This window comes from Leptonotus elevatus, chromosome 19 (assembly GCF_054856555.1).
Source record: "Leptonotus elevatus isolate MCC_2025b chromosome 19, RoL_Lele_1.0, whole genome shotgun sequence".
NCBI lineage: Eukaryota > Metazoa > Chordata > Actinopteri > Syngnathiformes > Syngnathidae > Leptonotus > Leptonotus elevatus.
Window position 1 is genome coordinate 7643980 of NC_141257.1, and position 15787 is coordinate 7659766.

At 43.3% G+C, this 15787-nt stretch overlaps 2 protein-coding genes across 2 annotated transcripts; one reads left to right on the forward strand and one right to left on the reverse strand.

Moving 5' to 3' along the window:
* Positions 1 to 1535: 1535 nt before the first annotated feature.
* Positions 1536 to 15766, reverse strand: LOC147157711 (class I histocompatibility antigen, F10 alpha chain-like). Its single transcript, XM_086062053.1, has 11 exons — positions 15065 to 15766; positions 13933 to 14049; positions 13230 to 13332; positions 6770 to 9061; positions 5265 to 5531; positions 4842 to 5120; positions 3567 to 3866; positions 3369 to 3476; positions 3268 to 3285; positions 3051 to 3175; positions 1536 to 2970 (listed from the first exon to the last, which is right to left on the reverse strand). The coding sequence occupies exons 4-10, from the start codon at positions 6831 to 6833 to the stop codon at positions 3060 to 3062; spliced, it is 1152 nt and encodes a 383-aa protein (XP_085918179.1). The 5' UTR covers positions 6834 to 9061; positions 13230 to 13332; positions 13933 to 14049; positions 15065 to 15766; the 3' UTR covers positions 1536 to 2970; positions 3051 to 3059.
* LOC147157712 (uncharacterized) lies at positions 7342 to 9162 on the forward strand. Its single transcript, XM_086062057.1, has 5 exons — positions 7342 to 7368; positions 8535 to 8662; positions 8792 to 8804; positions 8872 to 8963; positions 9025 to 9162. Exons 2-5 carry the CDS (start codon positions 8577 to 8579, stop codon positions 9143 to 9145), a joined length of 312 nt encoding a protein of 103 aa, XP_085918183.1. The 5' UTR covers positions 7342 to 7368; positions 8535 to 8576; the 3' UTR covers positions 9146 to 9162.
* Positions 15767 to 15787: the final 21 nt, after the last annotated feature.

Below are 15787 nucleotides of genomic sequence, written 5' to 3' on the forward strand. Positions count from 1 at the left end.
TGGCGGACTCAGTAACAGGGGTTAATTTTCACAAAGAACGCTGGGGTGACGACCGGGGCCTTCCCCCGCTGGGCCTGGGGTTCGGGGGTGTCGGCCGCCCTCCGGTGCCCCCATCTCCCCCTTCTGCCCCCGGTGTTCCGTCCTTCCACACGGCGGGGGGTGGGGTGGGCGCGGCTGCCCTCTCCGCTCCGCTGTCCGGCCCCTCTTCGGTGCCGGTGCCTGGGTGCGGGTGGTCCCTGGGGGTCGGGGGTTGGGGGGCTGCCGGTTGGTCGGGGTGGGGTCGGGGGGGGGCGGCTTTGTTGGGGGGGGGGGCGGTGGTGGGGGTTGCGGGGTGGGGGGGGGTGCTGGGGGTGGGGGGTGTCTGGGGGATTGGGGGCATGGGGGCGGCTGGGGCTGGGTTGGGGTGGGTGGCGGGGGTGGATGGGGGGCGGGGGGTTGGGGGGGGGTGGCGGGGGTTGGGGGCCGGTGGGGTGCCTGGTGGGCCTGCAGTGCCCCGTCCTGCTGCGTTGGGCCGGGGGCGCGGGCCGTGTTGGGGCGGGGGGCGCTCCTGCTCCTGGGTTTGCTCTCCGGCCGGTGGCCCTGGTGGGGCCCGGGGGTCGTCCTTTGGCGCTGCCGCGGCCTGGGGGGCCCTGAGGTGTTGCGCTTGCTCTGTTCCGGCGGGGGTCGACGGCTCCCCTCTTTGGTGGAGATTTTCATGCATGCCAGATCCACCACACCAGCATCTACCGAAACTCAGACACAATCTGTTTCCTCCTCAGGTTATTGAATCGGTGGAGGCTGGTGTCTCGGATCTCACGCGGCTTCGTCTGTCCTTCCTTCCTTTTCTCTGTCTCTCCGTTGGTCTCTTGAGGCCTCCCTGATTTTATGTTTTTTGGATTTGTTGGGGTCTGGATGTTTCTTGGGCTGGGGAGGAGTTCTGGTGGGGGGTGTCTGGTCGGTGCTGGATTTCACCTTCCTTGGTTTTCTTCGGTCCCCTCGGGTCTCCTGGTGTTCGATTTAGGTGAACGGTATGAGATTTTTTTTCTAATAGGTTTTCTGGTGAGCTAACAAATACACACACGCACGCACGCACGCACGCACGCACGCACATACACATACTCACCCACACACACAAAAAAAAAAAATGTATGTATGTATGTATGTATATATGTATATATGTATGTATATATGTGTATATATATATATATATATATATATATATAAAAAAAAAAAATAAAAAAAAAAAAAAAGCAATGATGATGACATTTCCGAATGAACAATACTGAGCTCTTAGAAAAAGGAAAAAAAAAAAAAGAATTCAGCGTCGGAGGTCACCATTTGATAGAGTAGACAATATATGTATTGTACTCTTTGCGTGTTCAATTAACTGAATGGTGAGATTCTGGTGAAGAAGTCCCTTTGCAAAGGTAATGTTAGAGTAGACAATATTAAGTATTGTACTCTTTGCGTGTTCAATTAACTGAATGGTGAGATCCTGGTAAACAGTAATTAGTCAGAAGCTTCTGATCACACAAAATGAAGACACTCAAGCCGTGTTCCGTTCAGATTGTGTGTCTCTCCTCCTTGCACACAGTTTTTTTATTCCAAGTCAGTGCTCCCCTCCCATGAGCAAGTTCCCATGAGTACAAATCAGATTAGACTTGAACAATAGTAAATCAGCCTGTCCTTGGACTCTCTTCGACCGACTGAGACTGGCACTAGCTATACTCCCCTTAGATAATATAGAAAATAAACTTGTTACCCTTCTCTTTCCCAGGCAAGAGAGAACAAAGGACTATAGATTGGCTTAACATATGAATTAACTGTTGTCTTATATTTATATCTTTATAACTAATATCCAAAACGGTTAAAATATAAATTGAAACTGAAAAACAATGTTAATAATCCAACACTGTAAACCATGATTATGAATCTCTGCTCAAGACTGATGTTGACGGTTGTCAGATGACTATTTCTCTTTTACTTAGAGCCGAGAGAAGGTTGGGAGAGTGAGTCTACAGCAGCCCCCCTGCATGTATATAGATATGAACAATTATCTGATTCACAAGGACGAGCAAAACCTGCTAACAAGACTTGCTAATGACTACACAGAAGATTTTATTAGAGCGCGTTAAAATATGGGAATTTGAGACTGCTAATGTGAAGAAGGATATGCGGTTTGTGTCAAATCTGTTGGCCCTCTGTGTAGACGCAAAAGTAACTGAAAATGAAGTGGGTATAAGCCGTAATTTACACGCACACTTGTCGCGTTATAAGCTGCAAGCCTGACGTCACTCTACCAATCAAATTCTTCCACTTGTTGCACACAAGCGCCACCCTCTGGTCTGTCATCAGGACTGCAAAAGTCAAAGTCAGTCATAAACCAAAGTTATTTTGTTTTTTACTATTTATTTGTCTTTCAATTACAGGATTGTTCCCAACAATTTCCTACACGTGTGTAGTGAGCGGTTGTGGCATTTAGGCTGGAAATGCATTCCAGATCGTCTTCAGGCGCCACACTTTCGCCATCTCCTGGTCAGTATACGAAATGCTGTCGCTCAGTAGTTCTGAAAATGTGTTACTACTAGTACCGCAACACTAGTGGCATGCGGGCTCTCTTGTGCTACACAAAATAATCATTCACAGAGAAATACAAATAATATTGAAAACATGCAATAAACTTACTACAAGGAAACGTGTTGCTATGCATACAGTCGGAGAGGATGAGTTTATGTGCAATTACTTTTAATTTTACTCGACTGCTTGATACCAAGAAAGAGGAAATCCTTCTCACCATGTGACTGATTATTTGATACACCTCAAACGGACACAAAGTTGTACACAGAAAGAAGGAAGCAACCTAATGAACGCAAACAAATCTCCTCTAATACACCAAACCATGTAAAAAACGTTGAGTGTCTTAACAGAATGAAAAATTCTGTTTTCAAATCCAAGCACTTGGACGGAGACGTCTCTGTCGTGTCCCGACACCTGCACGAAGACGAGCACAGCAAATGGTGGACATGAATCCAGAGTCCAAGAACACGTGGAGTCCGCGTCAGCTCACTCACCGTGTGACGTCACGAGGAACTGGTCCCGGAATGGGCCTCGGGAACCGACTCGGAAGCAGGTTCGGCATCAGGCTCGGAAACGGACTTTGAGGCCGGCTCGGGATCGGGCTCGGAAGCGTCAGCAGCTGCGGGACGCAAAGATAGCGAGAGATGCGGAGCGTTTTTTCGCAAAGGTGGACATCGGACCCGGACAGGACTGCGAAGACGTTTGACTTACAAGCTGGAGCGTAGTCGGCTGCAAGGAAGAAAAGAGGAAGAAAGTTGCGACTTGTGATCCCGAATGTTGCCGGCAGGCAGGCCAACATTTGCGTCCCTCACCTGGTGGGCTTTTGTAGCGCCTGACGAGGAGCACGAGCAGCGGCGCCAGCAGAGCGAGGAACGCCAAGGGGACAACAACGGCCAGCGTCACCTTAGTGGTGTCTTCCTCTTGACCAGACGTGAGAAGGAAGACGTGTGAATGACACGCAAGGATCACGTGCGTGCGTGCGTGCGTGCGTGCGAGCGTGCGTGCGTCACCGTGGTTACTCAGGATGCTTCTTCTGTCCAGCTTGGTGACCATGTCGTCCTCGACGCCGGCCAGCTGGAAGACGCATTCGTAGCGGCCCTCCGCGTCGGCCGGCAGCTCCGCTTTCAGGTGGGCCGTCGTCTGGAAGGTTCCGTCGTGGTTGGGGAGGAGCTCTCCCATCTCCACGTCCTCGTGGAGCTCCTCGCCGTCCTTCCTCCAAAACAGGGCGGACGCCGCCGGGTAGAAACCGCTGGCGTGGCACGTGATCGGCGACGAAGGCGTCTTCTGCAGCAGCGACACCACCGGCAGCTCTGCCGGGCAAGGGATGGAGAAAATGTGTGAGAGGAACAAACAAGGAAATAATGAAAGGTGGGGGGAAAGTGGCAGATGGAGTGGATGTGTGAGAGGATAATTTTTTTTAAGAATAACAGATGGAGAAAATTTATGGGAGAATGAAAGTCAGAGAGAAGGTGTGAGAGGAGAAAGATATAGAGGACGTGTGTGAGGACCAAAGACGGAAAACAAATGTGAGAGGATGACAGGTAAAGTGAATGTATGAGAGGACCAAAGAAGAAAAGAACAAAAGATGAAGAGAACAGAAGAGAAGAGAGAAAGTGGGAGAATGACAGAGAGATGCTGAGAGAGGACAAACTTGAAGAGTAATGTGAGAGGACCAAAAACGGAAAGCATGTGTGAGAAGAGAAAAGATGGAGAGAAAGTGAGTGGATGACAGATGGAGAACAAGTTTAAGAGGAGAAACCATGGAGAGCAAGTCAACTCAGAAAGAGAACAGAGAATATGTGAAAGGAAGAAATATAGTCATTATGTGTGAGAGGACAAAAGATAGAGACAATGTTAGAGAGGGGAAATCAAGTGTATAGAGATGTGTGTGAGAGGAATGAAGATATAATGTGTAACAAGGAAAAATGTAGAAAGATGGAGAGATGACAAAAGGCGGAATGGAACAAGGTGGAGAGAAAGTGAGAGGATAATGAATGAAGAGAACATGAGTCAAGACCAAAGATGGAGAGCATGTGTGAGAGACAGATGGATAGAATGTGTGAGAGCAGAACAATGGCCAGAAGAGGATCCAATATGAGAACAAACGTGTGATGGAAAGATGGAGAGAATGTGTGGAAATGAGGAAAGTTGGAGTGCAAGATGATGAAATTAGTGAGAGGAAATAGAGAAATGCGAGGTGAGGAAAATGGAGAATGTGTGAGAGGGGCAAGGCGAGAGTGCATGTTGCCATGTCAGCCATGCTCCTCCAGGGGGCGTGCTGGTACCTGTTCTCATCAGGAAGTCCCTCCCATAGCTCACATACTTCTTCAAGTAAGAAGGACAAATCTCAGTCAAGTAATGCTTCTTGACTTGATTCCAGGCGTCGTTTTGGTCCCACTTGTGTTTGCTGACGACAGCTTGCGGCTTAACTGCGATCCATCTCAGTGTCGACAACTCCAACGAGATGAAGTCTTCGCCGTCGTAACTGTGGTGTTCCCAACCGTCAACCTCGTCAGTCTCGTCGTCCCATTCGCAGCCATGCATCCACTGGAACATGTGAACACCTGACACGCACACAAACACACAAACACACAAAGCAACCTTACTTCTGCACGTCCGACTCGAGTACGTGTGTGTGTGAATAGTTAAAGCAAAAAGTATTCACACATGAAATGTTTTTGTTGTTATTAAGTTGAATGTAAACAAACCTCCAGTTTGGTTGAAGCGCGCTTTAGCAATTTCAATGTTGACTTTGGTGACCTGCTCACTACCAATATTGTCCTGTGTCTGTCTCTCCCAGTAGTGCGGATCGTCGTCGGTGATTTTGTTCATCCAGTCCTGTTTGGCTTTTGTTTTCCTGCTCTTGCTGTCGTAACGAACAATCTGAACGCCGTCAACATAACCAACACTCAAGAACGATGGCAAGTTTGGAATGTGAGAGGACGCAGTGTCGAAATATTTGAGCGTGTGAAGCACTGAAAGAGAAAACAAAAACATTTGTTTGTTTTACATCCAAAAATCTTATACTATTTGAAATTATTCTGCCTAAAACGGAAACTATGACAGCTTTTTTGAGGAAACAATCATTTTTATTGTTATTAAAACATAGATTCGTCTTTTGCATTCATTTAAATAATTGATTTCAGCTCATTCTTACACACAAACACTTCCTTAATACGTTTGCTTATTAATCCTTTATTACACAGACTTTGCTATATTGCATATTCAAATTGATTTCTGGAGATTAATTCACTTGATTAAACATTCCAACACAACCATTACAAGTTCTGAAGGAATTCGACCAGACACAGACACATTTTGTTGGTTTGATGTCCACAAATCTTGGACTATCCAATTTTGAAATGATTGTCTTTTTAAATTAAAAAAAAAACAATTCTTCTTCTAGGAAACCCTTATTTAAAACAGTAAACATTTTGTCTGTTTTTGTGTTCACGGTTCACTTACATTCATTGAATGTCTATTAAAGTTCATTATTAGTTATTTTTACGTCTATTTGACAATCGGCATGTTACAATTTTAAGACGCTTGTCGAACATGTTTGCTTTACTTTACAGTATCCTTCTTCACATATTTTGCATATAAGTCTTAACTTACAATACTTGTTTTTATACATTTTAATTGTATTTTTTGTCTTACTCGTGGAGGCACTTACAACACATTTTGCTAATAAAAGTTTTTTTTTTATAGCTCCCCTTTGTGAGTAAAATTTGACATTTTTAACTTAAAAAAAATAGAAATAAAAACGTCTTACAGGGTCAGTTTTCTGTTAATGGCAGTTTGTTATTTGACTACAAATAGGTTTTTGTTGTATTTCAATTAGCTTAGCAGGCTTTGTGGCACACTGCTAAGCACATCCGCCTCACCGTCAACAGTCCAAGGTTCAAAGTTCAAATACAGCCTCCAGCAGGAACTTGCATAACATACGTTAATTAAACACTAAATTGTCCCTTGATGTAGTTGTTAGTTTATTACAAAGAAAAAAGTTACTTGGATACAACTTCTTTTTAATTTGGCTTAGGAAAAAATACATGCATTTGATTTCTATTAAATTGAAAAAGATGTTTTCAGTTGCAACCAAATCATGAATATAAAGAGAATTTTTTATTTTTAGCTGTAACAAATTACAGCTTTATTTGTTTTGTTTTTCTTAGTAAGATGTGGAAAAATTGGGAGAGTCAACTTGTGCACTTACCAGGCGTCACGCTGTGGATTTGCACAACCACCACAAACAATCCCAACAAGTTCATCTTCCACATCTTTTGCTCCTTTCGGTCCCGCGTCAAAGCAAACCAGAAGACGCCGCTCAAATACCCGTCGATGACGTCACCTGAAAGAATGGCGTCCTTTTGCGCCTCAAATCAAGTCGAGTGTGCGTAAGAAGAGATGAAAAGCAGCACAAGTGTTTTGGGAAGTTTTGGGCTGAAACAGCGACGCTCTCCTTCCTGCTGCTCGGGAACCGGTAAGACAAGGAAGTGCTCCATTCGGGGAAATCACGTGACCACAGACCGGGTGACGTCAGGCCAAGAAACACACAACATACTGTACAAAAGCATTTCACTTTGGACAGGAATATGAAAATGAATAAACGTTCAAGATGTGTTGAAGCAAAGGTAATACAACTTCGCAAATTTTCATTTCATTTTGTCAAGCTGAGCTTTGAATAATAAACGGTTTATCGGACACGTCGGAACGCTTGAAACCGAAAGTGGTAAAGTTCAAGTTTCCTGGCGTGAGACGCAAAATTCCTTGACGCCACGCCAGCAACAACAACAGCTCGGATTCGCATTCAAGGTGTGCAAATGCTGACTTTCAGCAACTACATCGGGGCGGGGTTACAACTTAAATGCTCGCGGGGGACACATTTTTCATCAGTGATACTGGGGGGGGCACGCACAAGAAACACGCACTTCCTATATACCAGACGTGTATTTTTAAACAACAAATGCTATTTAAAATGTGGACAAAATACGTCCTCTTCATATATTAATTTTTTTGACAAATACATAAAAGATCCACTAATCATAACCCAACAACAAAGAGTTTGAAGCAAACTCAATATAGTAAAGGGCAGAATAGCAGCCCAAGAGCCGCCTGCACTTCAGCGCAATAGGAAATGACGGATGGCTGAGGCTTACAGATAGAGGCGGTGGCTGCAATTTATTCACAAATGTCGATTTATTAAATGTCGTCCTTTGTTTTTGATTCATTGTAAGGAAATTGAAGGGTTTGGAAGGACTTTGAGGAGGGTGAGGACGAAGCAAGCCTTGTGTATTTAATAACTCCAAAAGTTTACTGTCGATTAGACCTTTTGGGGTTTTTTTTGTTTGTTTTTTTGAGTGTTTTCTTTTTCTTGTTTGACAGCACCGTTTATGTGCTCAGTTTGAATTGGATGTTGAAGTGTGAATTAATAAAGAAAGCAAAAACAAACAAACATGGTCATTCATTTAACAATATATGACCTTTTGCACCGACGTCACGTGATCACGTGACTGCCCTATGAAGGACGGACGGAAGGAAACGACTGTTAAACGGAAGTGGACGTGACCCGGAACGACTTTATGATTTAGCGGCTGTTATTTTACTAATTAAAAGTTATTATTACTTCAAGCCACAGAATATACTACTTCAACCGAAGTTTGCCTTTTTTCAAGTGGCACATTTAGTCGGGACTTATAAATCGCGATATTTACTTAATTTGGAGATCGCTAGTTTGAAAACCGCCCATTACCTTTTGTCGCCTGCTGTTTTTACCAAGTTCATCAAATCGCCTTTGCCGGAATTCACAGCGCACGACCTACATGATGTAGTCAATGCAGTATCTCCTCCTTACACCGGGGCTGATTTCAAAGCTTGTCGCTGGCGCTCTCTGGACCACTTTTTTTTTTTTTTTTTGTTGACATGTTAATAAACTGAAGTCGCTGGACTGGTTCATTGCGCATCTCTTGTTTGTGTGTCAGTTCGTCCGCTGCCAAACTGCAAAGAAGTGGAAGGTCACTTCAATGTTTTCTTCAAGGTCATCTTCCCGTGAAAGCAGCTGCGTCATCACCGACAGTCCCAGAAACGTCGCAGGTCCTCTTCTGCACTGGTGGGTTTCATCTTCTGTCAAATTTGCTGCATTCAAGAAGAAAACAAACACTTGACGTCTTTTTTGTTGAGTCCACTTGACCAGGCAGTGACTTTTGTCCAACACTTGTGTTCTTGTTGCTGCCATCAGCTTGAAGTTGACGGTAAGTTTTGACTGTTGTCGACTCGGCGAGCGTCTCCTCGATGTCTTCCAATGTTTTTCTGCTGCAGGCGCCGAGGAACGTGGCGCGCTTCCTGGCGTTGCGGCCGTGTGAGCGATCGGCCCAAATCCCACAAGAGTCGTCGGATCGCCTTCTGTGCAGGTGGCTTTGATCATATTTCAAAAAACGTTGACTTGACTCACTGATGTCGTTTTTGTCTTAGGGCCGCACGATCTGCTCCCGCTGGCTCGCAACTTCACCTGGTGACCACAAGGAGGCAGCAATCAAGTCATACAACCTCAAGTTGTTGTTGTTTTTTTAAGTTTGTGTTGTTAAAAAATTAAAAAACAAAAAACATTCTAAAATGTTTTCATTTTGTCATTTCAACATGTTGTACTCTGCAAAAAAACTAAAAATTGAAACATTTCAACTTTTCTGAAATCTTCTTGTAACATTACAAAACCTGCAAAATTAAAATTGACAGAATTATAACTTACATTATAACATTAACTCTTTGACTGCCAGACGTTTTCAGAAAAGGGATGCCGTCAGTGCCAGCCGATTTAAGCATTTTGACTGATCTTTCAAGGTCCACAGAAAATGTTCTGTTTGGACTATGGAAACACACGTACTACCAAATGAAAGACTGGACTTTCATCTTTCATCAGAAAAAAGTTTTTCTAAGACTTTAGTCCAGAAACACATAACCGGAGTACATAACCATAAAGCATGAAAATAAGTGTCTGTAGTGTTTTGTAAACACTGGAGACAAATGTCGGAGTCTGAGAGTCCCATTTTCTTCATCATATATTGAGTAATGTATGTTCTGTGAATAATTTTATATTGGATAAGTTGTAAATTTGTGTGTTTTGTCATTTTAAAAACGTTTTCACAAACTTGAATCCAAAAGTCAGATTCCGGAGCTATAGACAAGTCTGTTTCCCATTTCGAGATGGGTAAAGACGTTTTATCAGTATATGAAAGTAACTTATATATTTTTGAGAGTTTTTTTGTTGTTGTCGGAGAAAGCTTGGTAATATCTTTAGCTAAAACAGGCGGTTGGAGCGTACCCTGAAGTGTTGGAATTTGTTTCTTTATCATACTTTTAACTTGCAAATAATGTAAAAAATGTCCGTTTTTTATTTTGTATTTTTGGAGCAAGGATGTATATGATATAAACATATTATCTGAGAAGAGATGGTGGAGATGTGTAATTCCTTTCTGCTCCCACACACTCAAATAAAACGATTGGTTGTTAATTTGAAAGTCGGGGTTATGCCATAGTGGAGAAAGCCCGCTGGGCTCCACTTGGGCTTTTGTCATTTCTAGTGCCTTCCACCAGGCAATCAGGGTGGCGGAAATCATTGGATTTTTAAAGAAGTTATGTCGCTTAATCGATGTTGTAATAAAGAGTAAATCTAGGAGTCTGAGGTTATTACAATCCTTCTGTTCTAGTTCCAGCCAACAGTTAGTATCTCTATTGGGTTGTGCCCATAAAATAATATATTGTAGCTGGTTGGCTATATAGTAGTGCATAAAATTTGGTGCCTCTAGACCTCCTTTGGATTTATTTTTCTGAAGAGTAGATAGACTAATCTTTGCTTCTTCTTTTTTTTCCAGTAAAATTTTGTAACGGCTGAGTCCAACAACTGGAACCAGTTAGCCGTAGGTTTAAATGGAATCATTGAGAAAAAATAGTTTATTTTGGGTAAAACTTTCATTTTAATAGTGGCTATTCGTCCTATTAGAGAAATAGGAAGATTATTCCAGCGCTCCAAGTCACTATAAATGCTATCCAGAAGTAGAGTGAAATTTAAAATAACTAAATCAGTTAATTTAGGTGAGATTTTTATGCCTAAGTATTCTAACTCTTTGACTGCCAGACGTTTTCAGAAAAGGGATGCTGTGAGTGCCAGCCGATTTAAGCATTTTGATTGATCTTTCAAGGTCCACAGAAAATGTTCTGTTTGGACTATGGAAACACACATACTACCAAATGAAAGATTGAACTTTCATCTTTCATTAGAAAAAGTTTGTTTCTACCTTATTCCGTTCTTTAGTAATCAACAATAGAAAATGGTTAGTTTCACCCAATTTCGCCTGTTTTGGACCAAAATACGGAGAAATCAAGCTTTTAGTGAAACGATATTATTTCATGCATTTTAGTGAATTTTACACTTCTTTTTGTCCATGAATGATGCCACAAACACCTAAATAGTGCTTTACTTCTATAAAACACTACCACCAAGAATGAAAAAGTGTTTTTTGATAGCAAAATACGTTTATTTACATTCAACAGTGTAACAATTTGACAACAATTTGGCAAACTATTTACAAATGTGTGCAACTGTGGTGCTATTTACAAATATGTGGATGTTTCAACGAGTTTTTCTTTTTGTTTTTTCTCCCCTGCGTGCAAGGAGACGCAACCGCATTTGCACAACAGATTGCCTCTTCGCGTGCAAAAGCTCCACTTTCTTGCAGGCCGTTTTTTCCGGGGAATAGCAAGTATATACTGCAGTGTGTGTTGCCATCAAGTCTAATATCAGGATCATGCTACGGTTTCGTTACGGTGGTGTTACGTCTCGCTTCCTCATGTCCTTCAGTTGCTATACCGGGTGGTAAGAGATGTTCTGATCCATCTTATCCACTCCATTCATGGTGGCATCGTAGTCCAGAACCAGTGTCTTCTCCGTGATCAGACTGTACCCGCTCCTCCGATGAATATGCATTGGACTCGGGGTACTCTTCATTGTCCGACAAAATGTCCGCATGTGCAGCTCCGGCGTTAGCAGAGCTAGCCGGTGATGCTTTATGACGTGAGAATAAAGGCCGCGTCCAACTGTGGCGTCCAACTGTGGCGTCAACCTCGGGATTCACCATCATCATCATCATCAATCTGCATTGGTCGATGCCAACTCTCCATCGCCCGATCGAATGTCCGATTGTGTAGAAGTACCCGGTCGGTTATTGTGCGCGTTTTCCGGCCTTAGCAGCGCTAGCCGCGCTTAGCCGGCGAGGCTTACTACGTGATCATAACGGTCGCGTCAAGGCTTCCAACTTTGGCGTCAAGCTCGGAGTCATCATCATCGTCGACATCAATGCGCTTTTTAGTATTGATCGATGCTTTCCGTCTTTGAAAAAAATGCTCAAGCGTGAGCTGCTTGCAACCGGTTGCTTGGTCAGCCATTGTGGCTTCATCAGCCATTGTCTCCTCAACACTCTAGCTCCGCCTCACGTCTTCTACTGACGCCCACGGTGGGCGGCCCATCCAACCTTGTGCAAAGAGAGTCATCGCTGCCATCTAGGGGCCAAAACGAGTCCTTATACTAACCAGATCTGCCTGATACTTTCAGCACAGCTGCCCAAGGCTTTCCTCCACCCGTTTCCCCCCAAAAAAAAAAAAAAACATAGTGAACGTCTTTTAACGTCCTCGGCGCCCTTCCGTAGGTTTATGCTAAACGTTTTATAACGTTTATGGCGGTCAAAGAGTTAAAAAACATGGTGGGCACGGATATGCAAATTATTGAGCAGCAAGCCATTTGATTGGTGGGTTCTGTCATAAGTGCCAGAATCTGATTGGGTGGCTCTAAATGGGCGTGGTTATGCAAATTTCCTTGCATGCGCCCAGCTGATTGGTCAATTTGGAGAGGGTGTGGCCAGTTATGCAAATTCTTACTTTTTTGGAGGGGGGGGGCTATGTCCATTAATTTGCATGTTGAAGCTTCATAGTAGCAAAAAAGCATTTTTGGGCCCTTGAATGGATTGCAAGTGGATTGTTCAGGTTGTTCTTGAAGAAGTTTTGGCCCCTGGTCCGAGCAAGCTTCCTCGATTCATGCTGAAAATCCCGCCACCCGGCCTCGAGAATGAAGCGAGAAAGCCAGCTCGGACGCGAGACCAAACGTCTTCAAGAACAATCCACGTGCAATCCATTCGAGGCCCTGAAAATACAAGCACAGGGAAGTTGGAAATCAAACACGGAGACACTCATTCCACTTGAACAATATATTTGACTTGAGACAAGCACTTCTTTGGACACAACAATAATTTCATGCAGCAGCACACGGCACCATGTTGTGTGTGCGTGTGTGTGATGTGACATGAGCACAAGCGAGCCATCATCTCCAAAAGTCAACAAACACACTAACAGACAAGAACATCATTCAATGCTTCTGGACATTTGTTTGAATAGCATTATTTGAAAAAGTGGGCAAAAATAACATCCATTGATTGATTGCAAAAGACCTTCGTGTTATTTTGCCAAACATTTTCAGTCATTTAGCCACAACAATGTCATCCTTAAGCATTGAATGATGTTCTGCTGAGCGTGTGTCGGAAATCAAGCGGAGGTTCAAGCGCACTGAGAAGTGGCTTCGTGACATCACATACATCAAGGACACAACATTTGCCTTCAAATAGCGCACACACCTGTCCATAAGCAGCTTGCTGTCAATGGAGTGCAGACCCATCCCACATGTCCGAAAAGTCTCGAGTCTGTTGGCTGCGTGTCCGTCCAAGACCTCCTCCCATCCTGTCGGGAAACAAAAACAAAAGGAGTCAGCCATGCTCATTCACATCACAGCTAAGTCCGATGCTACCGAGCTCAACCAAAAATAGGAGAGAAAAATACTCAGTGAGTAATGATGCCAAATTGTCATTAAAATGCCTCCGTTAAAAATCGTTAACAAAGGTTAGCATGTGGAATCATCAGTAAAAGCAGAAGCATGATCTATCTGTCAATAGACGCATAGTCGAGAAATAAGACAGAGTGTACCTAATATTTGGACACTTGATTAGGTACACTTGAGGGGAACCTCATGACTTGTCTATCGACTATCAGAACCTGCATACATGACTAGGGTGTACCTAAAAATGTGGCCAGTTTGGAAAGTCATTAGATAGATGAACGCAACCAAAAACAAAGATTTTTTTTTAAATACATTTGAAAAAGTTTTTGTTTGTAAGTTGCTTATATTTTCTAAATATTTCATTTTTCAATCATTTGGGCCACACCAATGTGATATTAAGAAAAACACATGTTCAGAACCATTGAATGTTGTTCTGGTGTGTGTCTAAGTACATCAAGCGCAAGTCAGTGCACTGACAAATGGCAAAGTGGCATCAGACGCACCTCAAGCACACAGCATGGCATCCTCTGTGTAAAAAATGTACCCGCGCCTGTTGAAGAGCAGCTTTCCAATTGCATGCTGGTAGCACAGACCCATCCATGTCCCGAACGGCCTCGATCCTGTCAAGAAAACAGAAACGGAAGCGGTGAGTAATGCTCATTTGCATATCGTATGTGACAATTTGCATAAAATACTAGGCTTTCATACAATTGAAATTTTCTGAAATATGCGCGTCACTACTTGATAAATGTCATATTATTGAAGTTTTGACCACAGGCTGCCTGTGTGATACATGCAATGAGCAAGCGGGTCAGCGCAGTCCAACCTAAGCCACTCCCCCACCCGCTCACTCCGCTCTGCTGACTCCACCCATCACCCGCACAAGACCGCGCCTTCGCCAATCGCTGCTGGCCCGCCCTCTGGAACTTTTGCTGCATTCGAGGATGCTCGGAAGTCCGGAAAGCACCGACGCACTACAATGTGACGTCACTCTACAATAGCGACCCCTTTGGAAAACACAATTTACTCGAGGTTAAAACTCGATAGCTTTCTTCATTTAGAAATATGCGACATAACTCCACGTAAAACAACGTCACCCTGCATTAAATTATATGGTTAACTACTGAACTGTATGAAAATGCTTATGATATAAGATAAAAACAATAAATTAAGCAAAATTGCGAGAAGGCAAGTTTGCTGGAAGTCAGAATGAGTTTTGAGGACCAAAATAAAAATACAAATGTATCACTATCCACCATTTTGGTTGTTTACTTTTGACTCGAACACTTTCAGGTCGGAACTGAAAAAACAAGTCGGATCAATTATAACCATCCTCGAATGCAGCATCAACTAATCCCACAAGGCATCAGAAATACTGACTCAATAGAACATTTTCAAATGCTTGAATCCTGCTGTTATTTTTTTGTATTTATTATTGTTTTTATCTCACTTTCTCGTTTTTCACAAGTAGACTAATAAACACATTTTACATTGGACAATAGTATCGCGTCTCGTTAGTTGACCTAACCGAGTCAGCCGAGGACACGCTAAATACGAGACGATGGTTCTTTTTAAACAAAAATATACTTTTAGAGGACCATGCAGTAAAAACGTGGAGAGTTGAGCACGAGTTACCTTTTCACAACACGACCCCACTTTTCTTCAGGTGACGTGCAGGTAGACGGGCAGCAGCCGACGTAGAGACAACATTCCTTTATTGTGGACGCCTCTGTGCATGTAAACAATCCAAAATTACCTACTAACGTGACTTGGAGGCAACCGTGTGCTCAAAACAAAACAAAAAACGCCAAGCCAAACAATTTCTCCTTTCCTTTTTCGGTCAGTGTTTAACTTCCGGATCGCAGCTGAGTCCAGAGCTATCTAGCAAAAAAAATAATAATAATAATGGACAAATCAACTTTCGATTAACAAACACTACTGGACAGGGCAAGATGAACTGATGGAAACGTGTGCCGACGCACACGTTTTATTGGGACTTAACGACAATGTGCCGCAGTGTGTTGTATTTCATAACAATGCATGAATCAACATCTCGATAATTATGCGTCTTGAATGTATTCTGGCCACGGGGGTTAATAAGCTTCGGCTTCATCCCGTCAGCCCTTTTTCTTTTCGGATGTAACGAATATACGTTGCGTTGAAACTGTCACAATGATATGTCCGAAAGGAAAAATGAATGAATAAAAACAAGAGTAGGAACAGGAGGCTGTCAACCATGATTATGAATCTCTGCTCAAGATTGATGTTGACGGTTGTCAGATGACTATTTCTCTTTTACTTAGAGCTGAGAGAAGGTTGGGAGAGTCTACAGCAGCCCCCCTGCATGTATATAGATAT

Bases quoted from the DNA above. Each gene is read 5' to 3' on its own strand.
- LOC147157711 (XM_086062053.1), bottom strand. From the start codon at position 6,833: ATGTGGAAGATGAACTTGTTGGGATTGTTTGTGGTGGTTGTGCAAATC. The intron at 3,867-4,841 runs GTACCAGCACGC...CTTGCCCGGCAG, and splicing joins GGACTTCCTGATGAGAACAG to AGCTGCCGGTGGTGTCGCTG. The intron at 3,477-3,566 runs GTGACGCACGCA...CGTCTGGTCAAG, and splicing joins AAGCATCCTGAGTAACCACG to AGGAAGACACCACTAAGGTG.
- LOC147157712 (XM_086062057.1), top strand. From the start codon at position 8,577: ATGTTTTCTTCAAGGTCATCTTCCCGTGAAAGCAGCTGCGTCATCACC. The intron at 8,964-9,024 runs GTGGCTTTGATC...TTTTTGTCTTAG, and splicing joins TCGGATCGCCTTCTGTGCAG to GGCCGCACGATCTGCTCCCG.